The following is a 24158-nucleotide window of genomic DNA, read 5'->3' as shown; positions in this document are numbered from 1 at the left end:
TGGGAATGCAGCATGGGAGTAGAACTAAGCCCTGATCGGCGCGCAGCACACGTCTAATCGAACAGCATCTCAGTAGTGAATGGTGCGAGGGCTTGATTGCTTCGAGCCGGCCGACTCAAGTCCTATTCACCCATCACAAGCTCAATCCGGCTAACGTTATTACTAAAGTCTGTGCCCGCTATAAGTTGCACTCGAGCTCCTACAGTCGGCCCTTCGACATTCTTGCAACACGATTTGCACCGGCTACCAAGATGGGTTGCTGCATCGTCTGCTACAGTGCAGACCCTCCGCACCGCGCGGCCTACGAGGCCGCGTTCTTCACCTGTCGCCACAAGGAATTCGCGTGCCCAAAGTGCTGGGAGTCGTACATTCTACAATGCCTCAAAACGAGCTCGAAGCCTATCGAATGCATTCAGCCTGGATGCAGCCATGTTCTTAGCGAGCAGGAGATCTCCAAGAGGGTGTCGCCGGAGACATTCTTCAAGTTGGTGTTACGAGTGCGATTAGAGAAGAGATATTGGAGCTGACTCGAGGTAGGCTCACTAAGGTCAATCACTTGAATACCGCGACTCTTGGTTTGGCGCCGAGTAAGGTTTGTCCGAGTATTGGGTGTGCGGAAGTTGTGAAGAAGGAGAGGTTTGTTTTGTTCTGTGAATACAATTGCTGCTATGCAAGCAACTGACTGTCAAATAGCGACTCAGAACACACCATTTGTACGTACCAGATTGTCACCGAATCATGGAAAGCCAAATACTGACGGTTCTCTTCCATAGGTCCCGAATGCGGCCACGACTTCTGCTGGCTTTGCCTCGCTGCGATTGAGCCCTTCGATTCCGCTATTGCTGGTTTTTGCATGCACAAGCTGTTCTGTCCGTTGAGGAAGGGAGGTTCGCTCGCAGATGAGAGTGATGAGACGTTGTTTGCGCATGAGGCAGAGGCGGTTGTTGGCGATGAGATGTCTGAGGGATGGGCGATTGTTTGACCCTGCTCAGAGGTGACGAGGAGAGATATCCGAGGTGTGAGATACAGTGCTTGAGCTGGATGCTACTCATTTGAGTCATCGACGGCTCTCAGGTTCGCTGATTTGACGATACGAGCTGCACTGCACTATGCGGTGCATAGGCTTGAAGCCAGCAGAATGAAGGCGAGCATAGAACTTCGAGACAGAATTGTCCAAGACCTAATGAACGGAACGAAGCATGAGTTGTTCACAATCTGAGCTGCTCACTTGGACTCAGTCGATCAGACACCCATGACTGTCCCTGTCCTTCACTATCTTGGCCCTTCACCGTCCTCACGTGCTCCGTCTGATCCCATTCCTCAAATATCTCCATTCTGTGTCACCGACCGAAATCATTACCCACACAACTCAGTCCTGACCCATCCCGCCCCTTCTCGATCATGTCTTCTGGAAAGCCCTTCTTTGCAATGAAGGCAGGAAGCTGCACCCAATGCGGTGACCAAGAACCAAAGCACTTTCTACTTCCCCAACACCCCCATAGTCGAGGCAACGAATCGCCTTGCAAACACAACGTCAGCGTCTGCAATTGCTGCTGGCTCAAATACCTCCAGCTCGAGGTCGCAACAGCCCACGCTGCGTCCCAGAAGCAGCAGAAGACCAATGCTACTGAGATCAAATGTGTGGAATGCCAGGCGCCTTTACGGAACATCGACATCTTCATGAGGGGAGGCTCGGACGTTTTTGACATGTACGTCGATGAGCTGAACTCAGTCCACCAACCTGAATGGATTGATACTGACAGTGTGACTCTAGGTATCAGTCGATGCGGAAGTCGGAATCGACTCGAGCTGCCGAGTCGGTCGCTGCAAAGAAGGGGAAAGCTGCGGCCACCTGGGCCTTCTTCCAGAAAAGAATTCTGGCTAACTCTGAACAATACAACGCCTTTAGCGAGGGAAAGGAGAAGAAGAACTTTTCCGCAGCCTAGATGAGGGATGCAAGTGAGGCTCGAGTTCAAGGGTATCTTGCGCAGAGCACGAATTGCGTTCTTGCCTTGGGTCAGAGAGGCGGTGGAGGGGCCATGTTCTGCAGAGGACGTCTGATGCATCTGCAATCTCGTGACCGAATTGCTCCGCAGGGAAGGAGTTTTGGACAAGGGATCAAGCAGATCGAGGACACATTCGAGTCATCATCTTGCTGTTCGCTGTGACCATGGTACATAGATTTTGAAAATGTAATCGATTGTCAGCGAATAGCTAGCAAACGGACAAGCTGAGAATGAGCGCGCATAGGCACTAGTCTCGTGTTGAGCCCTCTAGAGTATCTTTCAGCAAACATGCTGATCTCTATATCATTTGTCCCGTGCCATTTTCAGCTATCATTTCCCTCCGATCTTGAACAGCATTTTTTGATATCTGACACCCGGTCTTAGCGGTAACTCACTGACACCTGCAACTCACGAGTTCAACAGCCTCAATTCGCCTACTGAGGCAAAAGCAAGATCCTCTGGTCCATCATGTGTATCTGGCGTCAGAAGTATTGCACCAACTGCCAGTATCATTTCAAACCAAGCGAGTATCGTGCCTGTCGCTGGAAGTACGTCAATCACGAGAACTGCGTTCGCGAAATCTTCCGAGAGAATCTGGCCAGTTGCTTCTCGTGTAATGGGGCAGGAAGTACGAAGAAAGAGGGAGAGAAGGAAGGCGAGAAGAAACAAGATGGAGGAGGAGGAGGCGAAGGCAGTAGTGGGAGCAATAAAGCAGCAGGACAGCAGACTCGTGAGCCGTTGAGGAAGTGAGGGGGAGAACATTCAGAGCTTTGTGGAGAGGACAGTAGCTCAGGAGTCCATCAAGTCTACAGTCTGATCGAAGTTGCCTTTTGGATACGACACGCTCCTTACAACTTCCTGCCAACCCACGTCTCCTTCTCGACCATTCGATGGAAATGTAAATACATAGACATCACAGACAAAGCAGCGTCAAACAAACACAAGCACAAACGCAATCGATCACAGCGCTCCCAGATCATCTTCACAGTTCCCCTGATCTCATCGATTAAAGTCAGCGAGTCCTTCTCCTACCTCCTCCACCACACCTCACTAAGACGTCCGCTGTACACAGTCGGAACCGCAGATCAAAACCAAAACGATGTGTTCCTACAAGATCTACCATTACAAATACTGTTGCCATCGCACTCGACCCTTACACCAAGGATCCCCCCAGCACAATGCCCCGTGCCCATCCACAGCGGAAAACACCATCCTCTGGTTTGCTGGCGAATATTGTCTGAATTGCTGGCTATATTTGAGGGAACAGGAGAGGCTCATGAGGGAGAGAGCCGCTGTGCGCGCGCAGGAGGGGACGAGTAATGGGTCTGCCGGACTGTCATCATTCAGAATGGACGAGCAATACCGCATGATGTACTGAATGGGAGGTTTGCACAGAAGTTTGTAAATTCTCGCTTGTCAAGCGATGATCGATGTTGCATTTGGGGTATCTCTTTTGTACAGCGAAGCGAACCAAGGCAAGCAAGCTACGAGCCAGCTAGCTATTCGATCGATTATCAAATACACATTGTTCGAAGCTGTAAATTACGTTGCGCGTTTCAGCAACAGGTCATGAAAGCATAATTCGTGCTCAGTCCCAACCATCTTCGCCGTCCTCCTCATCGTGCAGGACTTTCGACGAGCTGCCCTTCCTCGCACGTCCTCTCTTCCTTGGCGGACCTTTTGCTCCATCAACCGACTTTCTCTTCTTTCCTCTGGGCCCTGGACTCTTGCTCGCGCTGCCCTCGCTACGGGCGTCGGCATCGTCCTCCATGTTTTCTTCGTCGTCTGTGTTGACTTTGACCTCGCTGTCAACCGACATGAGCTCTACAAACGCAGAGCACGTCGAGTGTTGACTAAGAGCATCAGCAGCACCAGCCAGAATGTTGCTGATACGACTCTCGAAGGTGTCGATCACTGCTGGTGCGTGAGACGCCTTCGAAGGCTTTGTGGCGGCGTCCTTGACAGCAAGTTTTGGCTTGCCGACGTACTTCTTGCATTGCCATAGACGTTGGAGGAAAGCTCGCGTTTCTTGGATGAGAGACAAGATCTGCGCTGAGATGGCGAGCTGTTGCAAACGCGTAGGGTTGATCGCGGCTGGTGGAGCTGCTGGTACAGCTGGCGGCGCAGACACAATATCATCAGAACTGCCGTTAGGCATCGTCGATGACGTTGGGACCTGTAACTGGAACACCTCGCTTTCAATCATCTGAGCGATTGTGGTGCCCGTGCCTGACACAGCTTTCCCCAAGCAAGCAATGATGTGGAGCACGTCGTCGGTCCTCTCATAGTCCAGGAAAGCGATTGCTTCAACAGAGAATCGTACGAACTGCAAGTGTTGCAAAAGATCGGCGACCGCCGTTTTGGTGCCCGCGTCGAAGTCCACAGCGGCACCTAGATGCGCAAAGAACTTCTTTCTCGATTTGACGCTGCCAGACTTGAGAATATCCCAGAAATAGTGCAGCTTCGAGGTTGGCGGGTGCCCAGTGCATCCAGTTGTGGTGTTCAACACATCTTTCTGGTAACGGAACGCTTCTTCAAAAGATTTCAGCAGCGTCTTCTCCAGCGTGCTCTCGTGTTTCATCCAAGCCTCTTTGTAGGACAAGAATGCCATCTTCGCGATGGACGTGGTAGTGCTTGTCTGCAGAGCTACCAGCGCATTCGCAGTCTCCGTTGGTCGCGCAAAGCCCTGCGTATTGACGCTGAAGATGATCCTAGCTGCTGTGGTGGCGGTGTCACTAGTAGACGAGAGTGCAATGCGGACAAACTCAGATGACAGAAATCTCTGCACAAGCGACATAGAAGCTGTGTCGAATCCAGTCGCCTGATAAGTGCCGCCCAGTCGTTGCGTTCCACTCGCAATGCCAGTTCCCAACTCCGGTGCCGGCTCATTGTCATCGCCCTTCTCTCCAGACTTGAAGAAAGTTTCAATGCTGCTGAGCAATACTTGCTCGAGGGATGGCTCTCCACCTTGAAACACGAGCTGGATAGCACTGACAACATCAGGCCTCATGAAATTGTCTGCGTAGCGCTGACAGATCGCCAGAGTGGCTTCGAGACCAGCTTCACGAACAGACAGGTGCTGCTTGGGACTGGTGAAGCGGCAGCAGAGGTCAACCATCATCTCCGCAACGGTATTACCATTGCAAGTCGACAGTTGGGAAGCGTTCTTGAAGTCTACCAACAATGCGTCCAGGTGGCATGCCTTGCCAAATTGCCCGATGATCGTCAGGAGCTTGGTGACAGGTTTGATTTTTGCCTGGTATTGCTCTTGCCGCATGTCGATTTGCTGGAACTTGGCTACATTTGCCATGGCTGAGATTAGGAATTTCACTAGACGGGTCGTGTTGCCGACAAGACCATCAATGGTCCAAAGACATGGGGCCACAACTGCGATCTCCGAAGAGGGAACTGTGTTGACCGACTGTAGGAGACTGGATTGAAGATTGCTGAGGAAATCTGGTTTGAATCCCGACAACACTGGCAGAGTGTACCGCAAGATTGTGACCACAAAGTGGAAGGTCTCGAGATCATCCGTTGTCTTTAAATTCTTCGCATACGGTTCGAGCAACTCAAGCTGCGTGGTGGTGAAGAGGCCAGGGCCAGCTCGAGCGAAGACGGTCAATGCCTGCAAAATGGATCCCTGTGAAGGCGCCTCTGGTATCTCGTTAATGTCGATAGTGCCTTCGAAGAGTACTGCGACAAATGCCTTGCAGATCTTTGCATTGTCGGTCGCTTGTTTGGACTTCGTCAGAAGATTCTTGATCAAAGCTTCCAGGACGTTAGCAACGTTATCGCCCAGGTCGACCGTTTGAATGATCAAAGCAGCTTGAGACCGCATGCGAAGAGATGCCTCGACAGATTGCTGTCCCTCAGTTTTCATGCCACGGAAAGCCGAGAACCAGATGTCCTCAATCGTGGCTCGAGCAACTTCTGCTACCCCTTCATCGACATCGTGAACGCGCGAGATCATAGCATTGGATATTCTGGCTCGCACCTGGTTGTCTTCCACACGGAGATAGACTTGTTTGAGAAATGCCATAGCGCGTTTGCGAACTGCAGCGCTGGTATCAGTGGTGCGCTCGACCACCTTCTCATACACTCTCAGCTCGAGCCTTGGCCGCAACTCAACGCATTTTTGGACAAGCATGAGTGCAGAGTCGCGCACGAGTGACGAAGAGTCCCCAGTGCAGTGCAAAATCTGCTTCAGGACAGTATCGTGGCGGTCGAGGACTGCCGGATCTTGTTCGAGAAGAGCTGTAACACTTTTGAGACTGCGACTTCGCACAGTGGGTTGCTCGCTACGCATAGACGCAAGGATGATTCTGAAGATGCGATCAAACGCTTTGCACAGCTTGGAATTAGCTGTGACGATTCTTGCGGCGAGCTTTCCGTGTGCAGCCATCATTTTAGGGAAAGGGTGATGATCGTCCAGCCAGTTGATGTCCTGCATTGTTTGTTTTATCTTCACTTGGAGATCCCGAGAGTGTGACGTCGCAGCATCTTCGGTGTTGCAGACGTGCTCCGCCCACTGCACCAGATGATAGCCGCGTGCAGTGAGCAGTTGCGCATCGTCACCGGTGTTACGATCTTGCAGATACTGCACGACAATCCGGAAAGGACCCTCGAACGATGTCAACTGGGCTGCGCTGGAATCCCCATTTTCAAGATCCTGCGCGAGATTGACAAGGTGCTGCGAGACACGGTCGTCTGCATCGGTGTTCTTGGCCATGTCAAATGTGGAGGACAGGAGCTCGGAAATACCAGATCCAATGGTACCGAGCAGTTCGAGAGCGAGTGTGCGTGAAGGAGCAGGGCTTTTGGCGTTCTCTGCGATGCCCACAAATTGTGAGACAAGCGCGAGCAGCAGAACTTCTGCGGCTGGCCAATCGCTGTGGCCAAGCACGTTGATGAAATCATCCACGAAGATATCGAGGAGCTTGCGATATGGCTCTTCGCTGGACTTTGCAGTCTGCGAGGCACGTTGAATGAGGATCTTGACAATGTAGCTGGCATACCGCACGGTATCCTGCTGTAATGGCTTGTAGAATGATGGAAGATCCGTGTATGTTTTCTTCGGCTTGTGCTTCTTCTTCACTTGGATGCTCTCAGAATCGTCCGATTCGGACTCAGACTCAGAGTCAGGGACTTCTGCATCTCCAGCGAGCTCGTCTTCGGAATCGGCCGCCTCCGTATTCATCTGCAGTGTTTTCTTGCTTGGTGTGGCGCTTGTCTGCACCAGTCGCATAAGCAGAGCTGACACGAGCTGAATCGGCTTTGCGTCAACTGGGCGGAATTGGCGAGCGCTTTGTTTGTTGGCTGGCAATTTCTCCAATGACATGAGGATCTCGTCGATGATGAATGTGCGCTGGTCTGTGTACTTGGTGAATATCTTTGAAGTCACGTCCATTGCAAACCGGCGCATCTGCTCGAAAGTCTGTAGTCCCAGCGCTGAATCGCGCTCATTGGCGGCGTTCTCCGTGAAGATGAGCAGCTTGCACATGTATTGCAAGCTGGATACGCCTGTTTCGTCCACGTCGGATTTGGCGAAGAGGTCGCCAAGTTGACGCAAGAGCTTGATGGCGGCAGCAACCAGAGCCTGCAGTTCGGTACGGCAGCTAGCCGCGATAGCGAACTTGGGATTGCTCGCCCCATCTTTCTTTCCTTTCACATCGTCATACAAGCTCGCCCGTTCCTGTACGATCGGAATTATGCACATCTCGACCACTGTCCGAAGTGCCTCCAGAACATTCTTGAGGCAGTCCTCTGACTGCAGCTCCCTACGATGGGAACCACCGGTCATGATTCGCATCAACGTCCGAGCAGCAATGAGACCGTTCTCAGCATTGGAAAGACGCACAATCCAATCTGTGACATCCTCCTGGGACCAGTCGTCGCCTATACCCAGCGAGCCAGAGTGGAGGGCAGCCAATGACCTCTCGCATATACGCTGCACACGGGTGAGAGTATCCACTTCGACGTAGTCCAATCGGTTGAGTCCCACGGCCTTCTTAAACGCGGTATCCAGTTTGGCCTGGGCATCTGCGCGCAGAATAAGTGCGGGGCCCTCCTCGGTGTCGCGAGTGTCGAACAGAGCACTATCACGCATGGCGACATCCTCAGAGGTGTCGGGTTGCATGTGATCCTCTGCTTCGAAGATATTCTGAAGCTGACTCTGCAGGCTCTCCAAAGCCTGATCAGCCTTGAGACGTTGGTCGATATTGACTCGAGATCCATTAGTGAGATATGCGCTCTGGTTCTTAGTCGTCGCGGTGACGGGAGTGGCATCGCGGATTTGCTGGTACTCAGCGCGCTGTGCCGGTGTCATCTTGTTCAAAGACACATACGCCATAGGTGAAGGCTGCACAACTCCTACGACCTCTTTGCCATGTTGCGGTGTGCTTTGCTTCGTAACGGGCATGGAGAGTTCATCCTGCTGACTGGGCCTGGGTGTTTGCTGTTGTTGTGATGACTGCGATCGTGGGATCATTGGGACAAGAGGCACGTGTCCAGGCTGAAGCTCTCGACCTGGTTGCATGCCTGATGGACGCGGCTGGTGTGGTGCAGAGCGCTGCTGTGGCTGCGCAGGAACAGTCTGCAACTGTTGAGGTGGGGCATGTTGCGAGGCCGATCGCGACTGTTGTGGTGAAGCTGTAACAGACTGGCCTTGAACAGGAGTGGGAAGCTGCGTTGAGCGGCTCGGAGCAGCCCCAAGTATCACCCTTGGAGTTTTGGGGTCACGTTGCTTTTGCGGCGAAGTCGGACGAGCTGCAGCTTCGTCGTGCGGCCTTACAGGAGCGACAGTCCGTGACATCTTCGGACCGGTAGAAGATGGTGGTGCTTCTTCTGGCGGGGTGAGATATCGATATGAGATGCTTGCATCGGCAAGGACCATCTCGGCGAATGCACTAAGGGCAGGCTGTGCTGGAGCTTTCGTTGGGGCAGCACCAGAAGCCACTCTCTTCGTCTGCTTGAACTTGAACTCAGTGAGATCGTTACCGTTTAGCAGCCGCTTGACATCGTTCAAAGTTTGCTTGCACCGGTTCGACGCCTGCTCGGCGCTTCTAGCACCGGCAGTAAGTCGTTCGAGTTCGCGCCGCGTGGACTTGACGGCCTCGTCGTTGTGAAAGATGGTTGATGCAGTGTTTGGAAGCGCAAGCGGTGGTGGAATGACATCTGCAAAGGATGTGGAGTTAGAGGTTGAAGCTGGAGTGAAGCAATATCTTGGCCCGCTGATTGGTGGGGCACAAGCGGGACAGGTGAAGGGTGATTGAATATTGTGCACTCACCTGGATTGAAGGGGACAATCGAGCTGAAGGGAGTGTATGGGAGAGCCTCTCGCACCGTCGGGATGTACAGCTTGCCCGCGTGGGAAGTGCTGGTCGCTGGTGCGCGGCCGCCCTCCGTTTGCAAGCCATTTGCGCTCCCAACAGCGGCAGTGTGCTGCTGCAATTGTCGTGGATCTATCGTGCCCGACTCCATCATACCATGTATATCGTAGTATCTTCTTTACTTCTTGCCATATCGTTGAGCGAAGGTTGATCGAGTTCGATCGCAAGGCCGCATGCGGAGGTCTGGCGGAGGTCTGGAATGCAAGGCGGTGGTTTCTGGAGTGTACTAGGCGTTCATGGCCCAGTGACAACGTCGATGTCTTGAGTATGGTGTCTGTCGCGAGACTACGCGTCGAAGATAAGTTTGCAGGGCTCGTGGGGGAGTGGCCGAGATTGAGTGTCGTCCAGGATGGGCTGCTCTTTGGGGAAGTCGCGTTGGAAGTGGCCGCCTCACGCGCTTTCCCGCTTTCGCTTGCAGATCTCCCGCTTGGCAGGGCCGCGGTCCTCGCAGAACCTCAAGTCTCAGACCCTCGCGGTCACACAATGCGACAAGGACGGCAGCACATGTTCACTTGTGCATTGTGGAGCTTTCATATGTAAGCGCATGGCATGCGTGCTGCAGTTGTGCATGCGACAATCAGGCCACCCTTCCACAGCAACGTACTTCAACCGGCGCGGGTCTTACGACCATTCATTCAGGCATATTGAAGTCGGACATGACGACTGCCAACGCTTCCAACGCACATGCTACAGTCTTACAGGCGGGCGCCTCACAGGCAATGTCCAGGTTCTGATATCGTCGATAAAAATTGTTTGAATGTGAGCGCAGTTGTAGCGATATGACCCACTAGCAGATATAGGACACCGTCAACATCCCCAGTTTCTGGTCCCTGCAGAACCCGGTCAACATTTTTCCGCCTCTTCACTACTTCGCAACATCACTTCATTACATTAATCACAACCGTACATCAAGGAGAAACCTCAGACCGAGTACTAGCGATCAAAGGAAGACCACAACATGACCGCCATCGGAGCACTCGTCTTCTGCAGCGACTGTGGCAATCTCCTGGACTCAAATCCCGGCAGGAAAGAATATATCGATTGCGATGTATGCGGCACATCTAATAAAGGTGAGCTTAAAGTTTGATATTCCGCACGCAGGAATCGAGTTATCCGCTCTGGCCAGAGCACAAGTCTGCCGCGACCAACTGCCAGCTGACACTCTGCCCATAGACACGTCCTCCAAAGTCGTAACAACCCACAGCAAGCCCAGCGCCTTTCCTTCTACATTACGCACACGTCTCCGCTCTGATGTTCAAGAAGTAGCTGAAGGTGATATCGCAAAGGTCGAAACCGTCACAGAGCTAGAGTGCGAAAAGTGCGGCCATCCGGAAGTGCGATTCTACACGCAGCAACTGCGGTCGGCAGACGAAGGTTCAACGGTCTTCTATACATGTCCGAACTGCGGGCATAAATGGAATACGAATAACTGAAACGTTTGCGCTTTCTGGAAATTTTGTTGCGTTCCAAGCGGAAAATTGCGAGTATCTATACTTTGCTCGCTTTGATCTAATTTGGCTGGGTATCTGAAGTGAAAAAGAGGTCTGATAACGACAAAGGAGTTTTCCACTGGCTAGAATTACGCCGCAGCTTCGACCTGGCTTGGAACTGTCGCGTACTCCATTTCTCCGTTCTTCTCGAACTCGGCCATATCCAAGGCGACAATAATGCTGTCGCGGACGACTTGCTCTGGATCGTTCAGGAACTTCTTCAGTGTGCCCTCCACGCCCTCCTCATCACCCAGACTGCCTAGCGCTTCGGCAGCCTCGTGTCGGACCATGCTTGCCTCTTTGGCGTCACTTAGGCATTCCGTCAATGCGGGTATCGAAGCAGGATGTGAGAGCTGGCCGAAGACGAAAGCGATTTCGTGACGGAAGAGGGCGGAGGAGTCCTTGAGGCCGGTCGCGAGAGCTTTGATGGCAGGAACCGCGGTCGGAAGATCAGGCGGCGAAGCGAGATCGCGAAGTGTGAACATGGCTCGATAGCGCTTGAATAATGGAAGACTAGGGTCCATGAGTTTCTTCTGCAGTGCCGGAATATCGTGTTGATCGTCCATGGCTGAAGGTGGAGCGGGGTCTATTGAAGTGAAGTCACTGCAGGTTTTGTCAGTAATCGAATCCAGATCTGCACCTGCTCATCACGACCATACCTCTTCTTCAGCTTCTCCTTCTTTCCAGCCTCACTGGTCTCCCACTCGATTCTCTCAATAGCAATCTCGCACGTCTCTCGCACGACTTCCTCTTCCTCCTTGTCGTCCCTCCTCTGCTTCAGCAAATCCAAACTCGTCACATCTCCCAGTGCACCCAACGCCTCGGCCGCTTCGTGTCTGCACATCGCATCTTCCTGCCTGTCCTCGATCACAGCACGCAAGAATGGTATGGCTTCCGTCTTGCCTGATTGCCCAAGGCAGTATGCGAGTTCATGTTTGAGCAGGGCGGAAGGACTGCTAAAGGCTGCAGCAATGGCTTCGATCGCGGCGGTGGTTTGCGGAGTGGTGGGGGATTGCGATGCGAGGTGCTTTAGGGAGAACAGTGCTCGGAAGCGTTTGGCTAGAGGAACGGATTCTGAAGTCAGATCCTTGCGCAGTATGGCGATGCTTTTGTCCGAAGTGGCCATTTTGGTCTATGCGATTCGTGAATGCGAATATGATTCGATTTATTTTTGTGAAAGTCGCAAGATGGAGGGCACTTTTTAGTGCATCGGACGCTCGGCGACTGCCCCGCGCCGCGGCGCCCACCTGTCCCGTCTCGAGGTGTGTAACAATGGTCGATGCTCTGTCTTCCAATGTCAGCACCCCTTCGAAGGCATAGACTTCACTACTTGCGCTCACGAGCGACCAGTATACCCCCAACATGCCTCCGATTGATCCATCGACCGGCCAGCCGCTGCCAGAATCCACGATACAGCGCATTCTCTTCACCCACCATCCTGTTCACGTCTATGGCATTCCACCTCTGACCTCGACCTCCGGCTTCAGTGCTTCATCCTGGACCTCTCCAACCAAGCCCACCGCTCAACAGATCTTTACAGCTCGGTTGCAAGTCATCGAGACTTCCCACTCCGAGACCTCACTCCTCAAATGCGCCGTTGTCCTTTCAGACCCCACATCTGGAGATCTCTTTGCGGCAGCACCATATACCGCTCCTGCCGCTGTGCAACAAGCCAATGACAGTTCGCGGTTCTTCGCGATCCGTGTTGTAGGCGAAGGCGGAATGAAAGCGACATTGGGTATTGGCTTTGAGGAAAGAGGTGCGGCGTTCGATTTTGGCATTGCTTTGACGGAGGCGAGGAAGGTCCTGGGGATGGGTGCAACGGGAGAGCAGCAGAACGGAGGTCCACGGGGGAGGGCTTCGGAATTGCAGAAGAAGATGGAGGTTGATGCGAAGAAAGACTTCAGTCTGAAAGAAGGCGAGAAGATCGTGGTCAATGTGCCGGGTGCAGCCAAAGGAAGGCGGCAAAGGCCAGAAACGAGTGCAAGTGGAGGGGGCGGTGGTGATGATGCTGCTCTATTCAGTATTGCTCCACCGCCGCCTGCTGCTGGGACTTCGCAAAGCAATCAGCAAAAGACGGCGGCCGATGATCAAGTGGAAGGGAGAACAGCTCAAGAGCTAGGCTTTGATGATGGAGAATTTGGCGAGTTTCAGTGAGCCATGCTCATAGCTCTGCTTGATTGTCTTTGATTTGTACATAATGATACCCCGATAGAGCGATCTCATTTCGGCCGCAACAGGACAAATAAAAGGCCCATTATAGCGAAGCCTGACGCTGCGCCTTGCAGGGCGATGTTGGTCACATCGACTTTGCGCATCTGGACAATGCGTTCGGAGAACAGATCGCTCAGCGCATCTTGATAGAACTCCCACATTGATCGCACGGGTTGAGGCTGCTCGGTCGTGGCGGCCTTTCTCTTCGCGATGTCATCCGAGACGTTGGGCACGGCTCCAACCACTTCTGATGCCTCTAGTGGAAGCATCTCTCCGGTGGTAAGTGTCGATGCACTCTCTTGAGTCTCAGCCGGAGGAGCAATATCACATGGGCGCTCCTCCTCCGCTCTCTTCAATTTCTCAAATTCCTCCAGGCTCCTCAGCTCTGCCTCATCCACTTGCACTCCCTTCTCGCTGACCTCTACCCCCGTTTCCCTTGCTGTCCTCTTCTCCTCGACTGCGGCCTTCTCATCCAACAATCCTTTCACATCCTTCGCAATCTTCTTCCTCCTCCACGGCTCGAAGATCACAATATTTGCAAGCAGCAGAATTATGTTGAACCCCATCAGGCCAAATGTCACCCACGTGGAATTTCTCCTTATCGTATCACTCCAAATCTGCTCTTCATGATACTGCTTTCTCTCTAACCTCTCCAACAAACTCCTCGCTTCTTCGAGCGAATTCTCTGCGACGTCGAGATTCGATTTGGCGGAACTGACACTCTGCTCATTCAAATGCTCTGATCGGACAAGAGACATGTATCGTTCAAGATCGGTTGGCGACCAGCTGCTTTTTCGCTCGAGCAATGCTACGATTTCTCGCTGACTGGCTGTTTGTTGCGCGTAGGCGTCATGGTGAACATTTCGAGCTTCGTCGACAGCACGTCGGAGCTGTCGGACTTTCTGTTCCTGAGAGGAGATCTCTTTGCGGAGGTTCTCGATGCCGGAGTAGTCCGTTCCTGTATATTGGTTCACTTGCTGGCCGATGCGAGACGCGTGTAAGAGGAGATCATCGAGGAATTGCGTGAGGCGTTTTTGTACGTCAGAGCGGCGGGAGTCGGCGTGGGAGGGAAGGGTCGTGGAGGACTCGGCAGCGGTTACTGGAGCCGTTGATGTTGCTGTCGTATTTTGAGGTTGGGAGGATAGGGATGGTTGTGGTTTGGGTTCATCCTGCTCTTGGAGTCGTTGCTGTGCCTCTGCTTCTCTGCGCTGTGCTTCGGCCTCCTCATGGCGCAGTCTTTGAGCCTTTTGCTCTGCGCGTAATCGAGCCTCTTCCTCTTCCTTGCGTATGCGAGCAGCGTTTTCTTCCTGTATGCGCCGCAATCGCTCCTCCGTCTTATCGTCTTGCCTTCGCGTCGTGCTCGAGAAGCCACGCGCCCATACCGACAACGTCCCAATCTTATCTGTTCTCGTAGGCCGAACCACAAGTTGCTCGCGACACTCTGCACAAGTCCACGCTGCTCTCGACCTCGGCAGCGTTGCTGTGCTCCATCTTGTCGTGGTCGATGTCCATCGGCCCAGTGTCCTGCCGGCGAAGCTCATCGTATGCAAGAAGCAGACACAGCTTCCCGACAGCTATCTTTGCTCGCCTGAATCGGCAAATGGCGATACCGCCGCGAATGGGGTTCAAGGACCAAGCTCGCATTGAGTTTCGGCGCACGTCATTCGCCGAAGTGAAGTGAAACGCCCCCGACTTTTTTGTTGAGCCGCATGGTGTGGGACATCACTCACAATCTTGACAATTTGTGTCTTTGTACCTTCTCCACGACCCAAACAAGAACATCACAGACAGACAAAACTCACAATGGCAAGCGGAGCCGATCAACTCTATGCCCTCAAGTATCCCTTCAAGGATCCCAAGTTCATCTTCTTTACCGACTTCGATGGAACAATTACCTTGAAGGATAGCAATGATTACATGGTATGCTACGGAATCTTGACAGCATGGAGGTTTTGATTGACCGACAATGTAGACAGACAACATAGGCTTCGGCGGAGATCTCCGAAGACAAGGAAATCGAGATGTCCTCGAAGGCAAGGACACTTTCCGGTATAGGCCACCAAAGTGGTAGCGTAATAAGTGGCAGTATCTAATTATGCGCCAGTGACTCCTTCCGCAAGATGCTGGATTCTGTCAAGAAGCCCTTTCCGGAATGTATCGACTACCTCGTAGAGAACATCAAGCTTGACCCTGGCTTCAAGGAGTATTTCGAGTGGTCTCTTGCTCAAGGCATTCCCACTGTCGTTGTCTCATCCGGCATGGAGCCTATCATCCGGGCTATCCTCAAGAATTTGATCGGGCCGGATCACGATAAGCTTGATATCGTTGCCAACGATGTCGAGGCCAGAGAAGGCATGAGCATTGACCAAGAAGGCGGCTGGACGATCAAATATCACGATGAATCGTAAGTCTAGATTTTCTTCACGCCGTAACTTCTTGACATACGTCCACTGACAGTAATATAGCGGCTTCGGACATGACAAGTCCCTGACCATTCGGCCATACGCCAACCTCCCAGCAAGCCAGCGCCCCACACTTTTCTACGCAGGCGACGGCGTCTCAGATCTTTCTGCCGCTCGCGAGACCGACCTTCTCTTCGCAAAGAAGGGCCACGATCTCATCCGCTACTGTGCCCGGGAAAATGTGCCATTCACTGTCTTTGAGGACTGGACTGATATCCTCAAGGTGACGAAGCAGATTGTCGCCGGGGAGAAGAGCGTGCAGGATGCTGCCAAGGAGGGGTTTGAGGATTTCAAGTCTGGCAACGCAGGGCTGGAGGCGAACGGACATGCGAAGTAAGAACTGCATATGCATAGCGTGAAAGATGATGATGCATGAGAAGGCGCAGGTCGCAGGGACGACGGTATCTTGGCGACCCAATGCATGCTAAACGACTAGATATAGAACGCATAGCCAGAGCTCAACGCTTCTGAGCGCAAGTAGACGACTTCCACATGGATGAGGCCTAGACTTCGGACAAGTACTTCCTTGAACTTTTCTTTTCACCCGCATTCTTGCGTCGCTAAGCAAACATGGATGAGGTTCGCTTTGCAGGTCAATACGAGCGTCAATGTGCCGCAAAGGCAGCGACAATGCTTCAGTTCCGTTCATTTTTCTATCCATGTTTGTCAAAAGCCACACGTTCTGCATATATGCAACGCATTCAGCATCTGTACTTCACGACCAAAGCCTTTTTGGTAAGTATTACACAATCCACTTATCGAGTCTTCATCTCACTCCTTCTCGCCATTTTCTGCGCCGTTCTCCTCAAACTCGACTGCACCTCTCCCTTGGGGAACGAATCAACGTCATAGTAATTCGGTGCGATGTCAAGCAGCCACTCTGGCTTCACAGCAGTGACTGTTCGGATGTAATTCTTGCTCGTTAGGACGAATTCGTTGTACAGCACCCACTCGCTGTCTTGTCCTAGCACAGTCGAGGGATGCAACAGAACAGACTGGTTGTCCTTGACCGTGACGTACGTCTTGCCTGAAGTATCCTTCTTGGCGACTTGCATGAAGAAGCCAGCACACAGCGCTTTGCGAATGTTGGTGTAGTAATTCTTGTCGTTGAAATCGGTGCTGACGAGTTCGATCTCTTCGCGCTCCATGATGCGTTTCAGCTGCATGCGGACATTGTCTGCTTGTTGCAGAGCACGGTAGGACAGATAGTGATCATGACACCATTGCTTCGCGTTCTCTTGCGCAGCTGGTCCCTTGAAAGCGTGGTAGACGTTGAGCATTGTGAGATGGTCACCCTCTTCATGCGTGAAGAGCGACTTCATCTCGTCAGCTTGCTTTCGCTTTGCCGCCGGACGGGTGAAGACTTGTGGAACACTTAATAATGCAGTCATAGACAGCACTTCGTTCGAGCAGTAGAATTCCGGAGAACTGATCAGCATCACTGCCAGTGCCGGATCGAGAGGAAATTCTGAAGCAAGCTTGCCGAGATGTGTAAGCTCTCCTTCATCATCCAGGCATGCAAGATAGTTCAGCTCCTCCAGAGCACGCATCAAAGTTTCTGGTGCAGGTGGATCCATCAGATCGAAGTGGACCAGATCATCAATGCCGAGCTTCTTCAACTCCAGCACAGTGTTGGCCAAATTTGATCGCAGGATTTCTGGGTATGACTGGTCAATGAGCTCCTTCTTGAATGCACCCTCAGTATACAGACGGAAGCATTTACCAGGTCTCGTACGTCCAGCACGACCTGCTCTCTGCTGTGCCGATGCTTTGCTAATAGGAGACACCAGAAGTGATTCGACGCGTATTCGGGGATTGTAGACCTTTTGCTTGCTAAAGCCAGGATCAACCACGTACACGATACCGTCAATGGTCAAAGAAGTTTCGGCAATGTTGGTCGACACGATGACTTTCCGCCCCGGTCTCCCGCCCGCTTGATATGGAGGAGGCGCAGGTTCGAAGATCTTCTGCTGTTGTGCTGGAGGCAAAGAACCGTACAGCGGATATACTTTGAGAGGTCCAGCTCCGGCTTCTCGAATCATCTCATCAGCCTCCATACTGATCTTTCGACAGCAGTCTTCGATTTCCTCTTCACCCGTTAAGAATAACAGGACATCTCCCTCTGGTTCTGTGGCATGGATTTGCAACACTGTTCGCAGTGCTGCCTCGACATAATCTCTCTCCGGCTCCGGAGTGTAGAAGATCTCAACAGGATGCGTTCGTCCAGGCACGGCCAGTAAAGGCGCGTTGTTGAAGTACTTCTGGAACTTCTGTGCATCAAGAGTGGCAGACATGATAATAATCTTCAAATCAGGCCTCCTCTTCACAACTTCCTTCAGCAGACCCATCAAGATATCCGTGGCTAGTGTTCTTTCGTGAGCTTCATCAAGTATGATGCAGCTGTACCGCTTCAAATCGTGGTCGTTCATTGCCTCTCGCAACAGCATACCGTCCGTCATGTACTTCAGGATCGTTTTTTCACTCGTCATGTCCTCGAAACGAATGCTGTATCCGACTTCCTCCCCGAGTTTCACATCCAACTCTTGAGCAACACGCTGAGCCACCGACATTGCAGCTACACGACGAGGCTGCGTACATGCCACCATCTTCCCTTGCATTTGGGGCAGATCGTCATACAGCACGAATTGGGGGATCTGCGTCGTCTTTCCTGAACCCGTCTCTCCGACAAATACCAAAATCTGTGTCTTCTGAAACATGTCCAAGAACTCCTGCCTTTGCGCATGCACGGGGAGATCTCGTCGGACCTTGAGGATGCCAAAGTAACGATCACTCAGTTGCTCGCCAGTGAAGGGATTGCTGGGCCCGTCTTCCGCCATCTTAGCCATAGCCGCCGTCGTTGTGTGCCTCTTCCATGTGCTCATATCTCCACTGGCGCCATTGGAGGACGAGTGGCCATTTGCGCCGCCACCATTCAGGTGCACGCCGCTCGAGGAATCGCTGTCGGTGTACATATGTTGGAGGTATGGATTGTCGCGGTCGTCGGACGTCTTGACACGCTTAAAGCGCGACTTGCGAGGCTTCTCTTCTTCGGCCATATTTGTCAAACGGCAGTTGATGTGGTGATGTCGTCGATCGAGTCGCAAAGTTCAGAAAATGTTCAAGCTCAAGATGGATTGAGTTGATGCCTGACTGATGCCTGAACTCAGTCCACCATGGGGAAGAATTTCTGCTTCAAGCAAGCACGACTCGACTCAACTTTGCATTGTGAGGATCTTGCAGCAGCTCGTGGCGAATCGATCCAGAGGTCGTATATCATCTTCGTCAGCATGGCAGACCCGGATCAGCCTCAGAGCTTGCCACAAGACATCCCTACTGCACTCTACATCGGACACCATGAATCGCAAAGAACTGCTGCAGTCACACCAGAATTGCTGGGCCAAGCAAACCTCGCTGGATATGATATGCTTACTGCTCCTTTGACAACCCCTCACTTCCAGTCACGGGTTCTGACGTGCCTCGAGGAATACGTTAAAGAGATCAAGACTGCCAAGCATGCTGAAACATTGCCACTTCCTACCATAGCACCTCTTCTGCCCGAAGACACCGATTTGGGGCCAGATGAGGGCAACATTGCGATCATCGGTGTCGTCAGCCCTTGGATCGATCTTGGATCTCCAGACCCTCTTATCGCGCATGTCAGCCGGCAAGTCTTCAGTCTCGAGGTTGCCTACGCAGCGTTCGTGGGCATCGGCAATGTTATTGTTCACGGCCCCATTGAAGGCTCGGATCACGTCCAGTATGCCCGCGCTGTCCTCGAAGGGTTGGGTCTTGGTCCCTATGTCCAACTACAGATCCTCCTCCCGATCACAGGAGAGCTCGAGCTCGAAGGTGCTGAGGGAGCACATCTATCTGAGCTTGCGCGAGAGAAATATATGCCAGCGCCAAGTGAAGAAGACGAGGCAGAGCCAGAGCTGTTCGGCACCTGGGAGACGTGGAACACGATCCGGGCCATGGGACAGTACAGCAATAAGCTGACAGTAGGTATGTGCGGCCTTCCTCTTTCGTTTTCATGATGTCCCTCTCGTTCTCTGCTCCCATATTTCCGCATTGCCCCCAACTAGAGAGTAGCAACTCATGGCAGGTATGGTCAAGCCATGGAAAGCCACAAAAGGCACAATTTGCTGACAATGCATTACCCAGCACTCGAACTTCCGCGCCAACTACCCTCGCTCGAGCTTCAATCTCGTTGGTTCTCCGAGCCTGTGCGGACATTGGTAATGCCACGAACCACGTTTCTTCGCAACCAAGCTGGCTATCCTGTTCTAGACAAGGGCCACCAGCAGTTACTATCGCGATTTCTGCGCCTCAAGTTCGCGCCATGGGTGCTACTGGCCGACGTTGATCCTATTGAAGGTGCGTTAAACTTACCTGGGACGGATTGATACTCACTAACACTCTTAGCTGCCGAGGATGCACTTGGACAATCAGGGCCAGAACCAACGCCAGCAGAAGCAGCATCTGCGGCGTCTAAAAGCAAAGCCGCTGATACCTTGGCTCATCTGCGTTACATGCGACGCTTGCAACAAACGCAACCATCACGCCCCCCAGTGGAGAAATTCGGCCAAGGCTATCAGGACTACATACAATCACCCCTCCAGCCTCTGACTGATAATTTGGAGTCAATCACTTACGAGGTCTTCGAGAAGGACCCGGTCAAGTACGAATGGTACGAGAGAGCCGTGGCTGTAGCGCTCAAGGACATTCGTGCCAAGCTTGGAGAAGACAAGAGGCCGATTGTCTGCGCAGTTGCAGGAGCTGGAAGAGGTCCGCTTGTCACTCGCGTTCTACGAGCAAGCAAATCTACTGGCATCTCGATTGTGCCATGCGCAGTCGAGAAGAATCCTAATGCTCACGTCCTCATCCAACGACGCAACGCCACTGATCCGCTCTGGAACAAACAAGTCCTAGTCTACAAATCCGATATGCGAAGTTGGCCAGGTCCCACCATCGACGGAAAGGTCAACAAGGTCGACATCCTCGTATCTGAACTGCTTGGCTCTTTCGCCGACAACGAACTCTCGCCCGAGTGTCTCGATGGCGTCCAACACGTCCTACATCCCGACTACGGAGTCAACATCCCTCAATCCTACAGCGCTCATTTCACCCCAATTTCTACACCGCGTCTACACAGCGACCTCCTCAGCCGCAGCGGTGAAGACAAATGGGAACTTCCTGCTGTTGTCATGCTTCATCAGTACGATGACCTATGCCGTGGACCGACTCAAAAGAACGGGCAAATGCAGTCTGTCGTCTTTCCTGAATTGACCCCCGAGATCAAAGACGCCTGGGTCTTCTCTCATCCGATTCCTGAAGCGATCATCGCCCATGCTGCTCATCGCGCAGGCGGCACTCTGGATGCTGGAGGCTTTACCGGCGGCGACGGCAAGAACGAGCACAACGTCCGCACCTGCCACACCAGATTCAGTGCTAAGAACCGCGGAATATGCCACGGTCTAGCCGGGTACTTCGAGTCCGTCCTCTACGCTCCAGAAGACCGCAAACTCCCGCCTATCGAGCTCTCCACGAATCCAATCACGATGGACCAAAAGAGCAAGGACATGATATCTTGGTTCCCGATCTTCTTTCCGCTCAAAACTCCGTTGTATGTTCCGGACGACGCAGAAGTCGAGGTCACGATGTGGAGACAGACAGATGATCGGAAGGTGTGGTACGAGTGGATAGTGGAAGTCTATCAGAAGGTCGGAGGGAAGAGGTGGAAGCTGGGTGGAAGTGTGTTGCATTCGAGTCGAACGAATGGGTGTTTGATGTGAACAGGAAGTCGTCCTGAGCCGGCAATAAGAAAGGGTGATTGTCAAGTGTGGTGACATCCATACGAGAGGCTGTATGAGGCATTGGAGACGATGCCAAGACAGTTGCCTGAGAGCATAGCTTCTCCGAGAGAATGGAGGCTGACTAGCCCAGGAGGCTGGCCACTCGCAAATGCCCTCATTTAGGAGGCAATACCCGCCTAAAAACATCTGTCCCTCGAAACCGCGGCAGCAAGCACAAGTATCCCAAAAAAGCTCTCCGGGTCGAAACACTGCCTGCCGCCGCACGAATGAGGCCAGATCCCCGAAAGGCACCGAAGAAAGACATACTTTTCGGCGATAGCACAGGTTCGCATCGTTACAAATTGAAGGCGTGAAACTCGAAGGGAGATGCACGCGTGGCGTTGCCGTTTGCCGCGCTTCACTTCGAACTAAGGAGCTTGTGAAAGTGGGTCCACCCGCATCTACTCCAACTACTTCAACCCAAACAAAGCGTCATTACCTTCAATCGAACAATGTGCGTCGCCCTACTGAAACCGAATTGACAAAACCAAGCAAACATGGCGCCTTCTCCACTGCAGCGACGCCGTACACTCTCTACGAAGATGTCGTCTCCTAGTGGCATCTTTCGACGCCTCGGCAGCTTCTTCTACGGCGGCGACGAGAAGAGAAACGACGATCCAACTGCCATCCATCCACGCAAAGCAGCCGAATTTGAAGACGCGGGCGCCGTCCCTGCTCCACTCCAGATTGCAGAGAAAGCGACGACTGCCGGAATGTCAAGCATGAGTGGCGCAGAAGTCAACAGAGGCTCGAGTCAGACCGGCGACTATGGCGTCCAGGAGACCAAATTATCCGCAACTCAGAAGAAGAATCGCAACCGCAAGGCGAAGAAGAAGAAGCAAGTCAAAGGTGTCGCTCCGGCGGTGTCGGCTGTGACACCGATCTCACTCCCATATCAAGAGCTACTACAGCATACGAAAGGCTCAAGACCTCTGTTCTCCGAACTAGCCGCCGATGAGTCAAAGTACAACGAATTCATCGCGAACCCTGAAAAGCGAGCATCTTTCTTCAACAGCATTTCCGCTCTCACAGAGACCGCCGCTGAGACACTGGCAGCCAGACAACACGAGCGCCGTTCAACACAAGTAAAATCTGCAGAGGAGCTGGAATTTGAGGCGGACCTGGAAACGCTGTGTCGGGAGGGAAAGCAGATGCTCGAGTGGAAAGAGGACATTGATGGCTTGTGGGAGCAAGCAGAAGAGATGGGAGTCACAGGGGAGAATCTGGAAGAGTTCATAGGACAAATGGACTTGTCTGGTGTGACTGACGAGATGTTGAAGAACCAGTACGTGCTTCAAGATGGGGAATGGGTTCTGAAAGTTCCGGATGAGGAGGACGTAAAGGAGGCAAAGAAGATGTACGATGGTATGTTGGCGGGAGAATGGCAGGACTTCTTGGGAGTACCCAGTCCGCCGCAGCTGGACGGAGAAGAGACCTTGATCGAGGCAGCCGACAACCAACTCGCTGAGGTAGTCGCTAGCGCCAACCCACCTACTCAGAGCAGGATACCGGCGCCAACATTTCCACTTAGGCACTCATTCACTCGTGACGGTGTGGAATGGCAAGAGCGACCTGGACAAGTTTTGCGGAGAATGAGCAAGAGCGATTCACTGAGGGAGCTTGCTGCGACACAGCCTCATGGGACTGGTGAGACATCTTCAGAGGATCATGCGTCAGATCAAGGCTATGGCTCGGGAAGTGATCGGCCGGGAACACCAGCGAAGTCCACCACAGCTGAGCGACCAACGTCAGTCCAAAAGGATAACACAGAAGCGACGGCTGCTACACCTCAGGCGGCTGCAGAAGGATTGGAAAATCTCTCACAGGCTGACAGCCAGGAAATGAAGCGAATCCTAGCGGACGTCTTCCCGGCTCTCTTACCCTACGAATCAGCCCTGGCCTCTCATCAGGAATGGCTCTACAACTTCCGCCGAGCTCAGCAGCCCACTAAGCTCCCATCACCAGTGTCTCCTACTTCAAACTCACAGCCGAGCTCGGAGGAAGACGCCTCAATCACATTCCAATCCAGACGCCAGCCGCTCCTGTCCAAGTGCAGAACACCTGAGGAAAGACGCGCAGTGCGTGTGGCGAATGGAGACCGCAATTGGCGAAGAATTGGACCCCGTTTGGCCAGTGCAGAGTATGTGCACCCAATAGCAGACCGATCGCTCAAAGTGATTGAGCTTGCGAAGGAGGACAGAGTGAGGAAGATGGAAGAGGAGGGGACGAAGAGGTTGATGGAGAAGTTGAGCAGGATGGATGATTTGAAGCAGAAAGTCCACGAGCAGACCTACGGGGAGATGGAGCAATAGTTGGACGTGTCTTTGAAAAACCGCTTGTGGTTGATGGTTGGAGTACAAGGCGTCAGGCTTGCTTTGGGCGAAGTTTTGGATTGGCAATCTTTGCGGAATTCCACGCAGACTTGATTGCGCACGCTTGAGATTCACGCCGAGGGCATACTCGCTCACGGCATCGGATTGCAGTGGAAGCAATGTGACTAGGCGTGACTGTAAGGCCTGGCTATTTTGGGACGTTTCAACCAGGTGAAGTCGACAGGGATCAGCCAGCAGCCAAGACGATTCGCCGAAACTCTTCTTCATCTTCTTCCTTCTTTACCTTGCGTACATCACGCTCTGACAATTGCTACATGCTTGTCGAGTGGTCAGCTTAGGGACAAGATGGCTTCGCCTTACCGACGATGATGAAACAACTCTTCTGATGTTGCTGAACGGAATGATCCTCGCAC

General features: G+C 52.7%; 11 protein-coding genes across 11 annotated transcripts; 7 read left to right on the top strand and 4 right to left on the bottom strand.

Moving 5' to 3' along the window:
* Positions 1–251: 251 nt before the first annotated feature.
* Positions 252–982, top strand: RHO25_007924 (uncharacterized protein; the record flags this gene model as incomplete). Its single annotated transcript, XM_065602999.1, has 4 exons — positions 252–484; positions 538–636; positions 694–713; positions 774–982. The coding sequence occupies 4 exons, from the start codon at positions 252–254 to the stop codon at positions 980–982; spliced, it is 561 nt and encodes a 186-aa protein (XP_065459071.1).
* Positions 983–1401: 419 nt separating this feature from the next.
* RHO25_007923 (uncharacterized protein) lies at positions 1402–1946 on the top strand (the record flags this gene model as incomplete). Its single annotated transcript, XM_065602998.1, has 2 exons — positions 1402–1709; positions 1775–1946. 2 exons carry the CDS (start codon positions 1402–1404, stop codon positions 1944–1946), a joined length of 480 nt encoding a protein of 159 aa, XP_065459070.1.
* A 1648-nt stretch (positions 1947–3594) lies between these two features.
* On the bottom strand, positions 3595–9485 carry RHO25_007922 (uncharacterized protein; the record flags this gene model as incomplete). Its single annotated transcript, XM_023600089.2, has 2 exons — positions 3595–9179; positions 9293–9485. 2 exons carry the CDS (start codon positions 9483–9485, stop codon positions 3595–3597), a joined length of 5778 nt encoding a protein of 1925 aa, XP_023448613.2.
* Positions 9486–10352: 867 nt separating this feature from the next.
* Positions 10353–10827, top strand: RHO25_007921 (uncharacterized protein; the record flags this gene model as incomplete). The annotated part of the gene is made up of 2 exons (XM_023600088.2): positions 10353–10464; positions 10568–10827. The coding sequence occupies 2 exons, from the start codon at positions 10353–10355 to the stop codon at positions 10825–10827; spliced, it is 372 nt and encodes a 123-aa protein (XP_023449543.1).
* Positions 10828–10973: 146 nt separating this feature from the next.
* LIA1 (deoxyhypusine hydroxylase) lies at positions 10974–12010 on the bottom strand (the record flags this gene model as incomplete). The annotated part of the gene is made up of 2 exons (XM_023600087.2): positions 10974–11487; positions 11544–12010. 2 exons carry the CDS (start codon positions 12008–12010, stop codon positions 10974–10976), a joined length of 981 nt encoding a protein of 326 aa, XP_023448614.1.
* A 236-nt stretch (positions 12011–12246) lies between these two features.
* Positions 12247–13041, top strand: RHO25_007919 (uncharacterized protein; the record flags this gene model as incomplete). The annotated part of the gene is made up of 1 exon (XM_023600086.1): positions 12247–13041. The coding sequence occupies one exon, from the start codon at positions 12247–12249 to the stop codon at positions 13039–13041; it is 795 nt and encodes a 264-aa protein (XP_023449192.1).
* A 65-nt stretch (positions 13042–13106) lies between these two features.
* RHO25_007918 (uncharacterized protein) lies at positions 13107–14639 on the bottom strand (the record flags this gene model as incomplete). The annotated part of the gene is made up of 1 exon (XM_023600085.1): positions 13107–14639. One exon carries the CDS (start codon positions 14637–14639, stop codon positions 13107–13109), a length of 1533 nt encoding a protein of 510 aa, XP_023448617.1.
* A 262-nt stretch (positions 14640–14901) lies between these two features.
* Positions 14902–15897, top strand: RHO25_007917 (uncharacterized protein; the record flags this gene model as incomplete). Its single annotated transcript, XM_023600084.2, has 4 exons — positions 14902–15018; positions 15071–15147; positions 15203–15502; positions 15564–15897. 4 exons carry the CDS (start codon positions 14902–14904, stop codon positions 15895–15897), a joined length of 828 nt encoding a protein of 275 aa, XP_023449194.1.
* A 418-nt stretch (positions 15898–16315) lies between these two features.
* Positions 16316–18616, bottom strand: PRP43 (DEAH-box ATP-dependent RNA helicase prp43; the record flags this gene model as incomplete). Its single annotated transcript, XM_023600083.2, has 1 exon — positions 16316–18616. The coding sequence occupies one exon, from the start codon at positions 18614–18616 to the stop codon at positions 16316–16318; it is 2301 nt and encodes a 766-aa protein (XP_023449195.1).
* Positions 18617–18733: 117 nt separating this feature from the next.
* Positions 18734–21352, top strand: RHO25_007915 (uncharacterized protein; the record flags this gene model as incomplete). Its single annotated transcript, XM_023600082.2, has 3 exons — positions 18734–19562; positions 19722–19934; positions 19983–21352. The coding sequence occupies 3 exons, from the start codon at positions 18734–18736 to the stop codon at positions 21350–21352; spliced, it is 2412 nt and encodes an 803-aa protein (XP_023449801.2).
* Positions 21353–21954: 602 nt separating this feature from the next.
* RHO25_007914 (uncharacterized protein) lies at positions 21955–23724 on the top strand (the record flags this gene model as incomplete). The annotated part of the gene is made up of 1 exon (XM_023600081.2): positions 21955–23724. The coding sequence occupies one exon, from the start codon at positions 21955–21957 to the stop codon at positions 23722–23724; it is 1770 nt and encodes a 589-aa protein (XP_023449800.2).
* Between the last annotated feature and the right edge of the window lie 434 nt (positions 23725–24158).

Source organism: Cercospora beticola, chromosome 5 (genome assembly GCF_033473495.1).
Source record: "Cercospora beticola chromosome 5, complete sequence".
Classification (NCBI taxonomy): Eukaryota; Fungi; Ascomycota; class Dothideomycetes; order Mycosphaerellales; family Mycosphaerellaceae; genus Cercospora; species Cercospora beticola.
The sequence above is the reverse complement of the archived record's forward strand: the minus strand, read 5'-3'. Positions and strand labels throughout refer to the sequence as shown.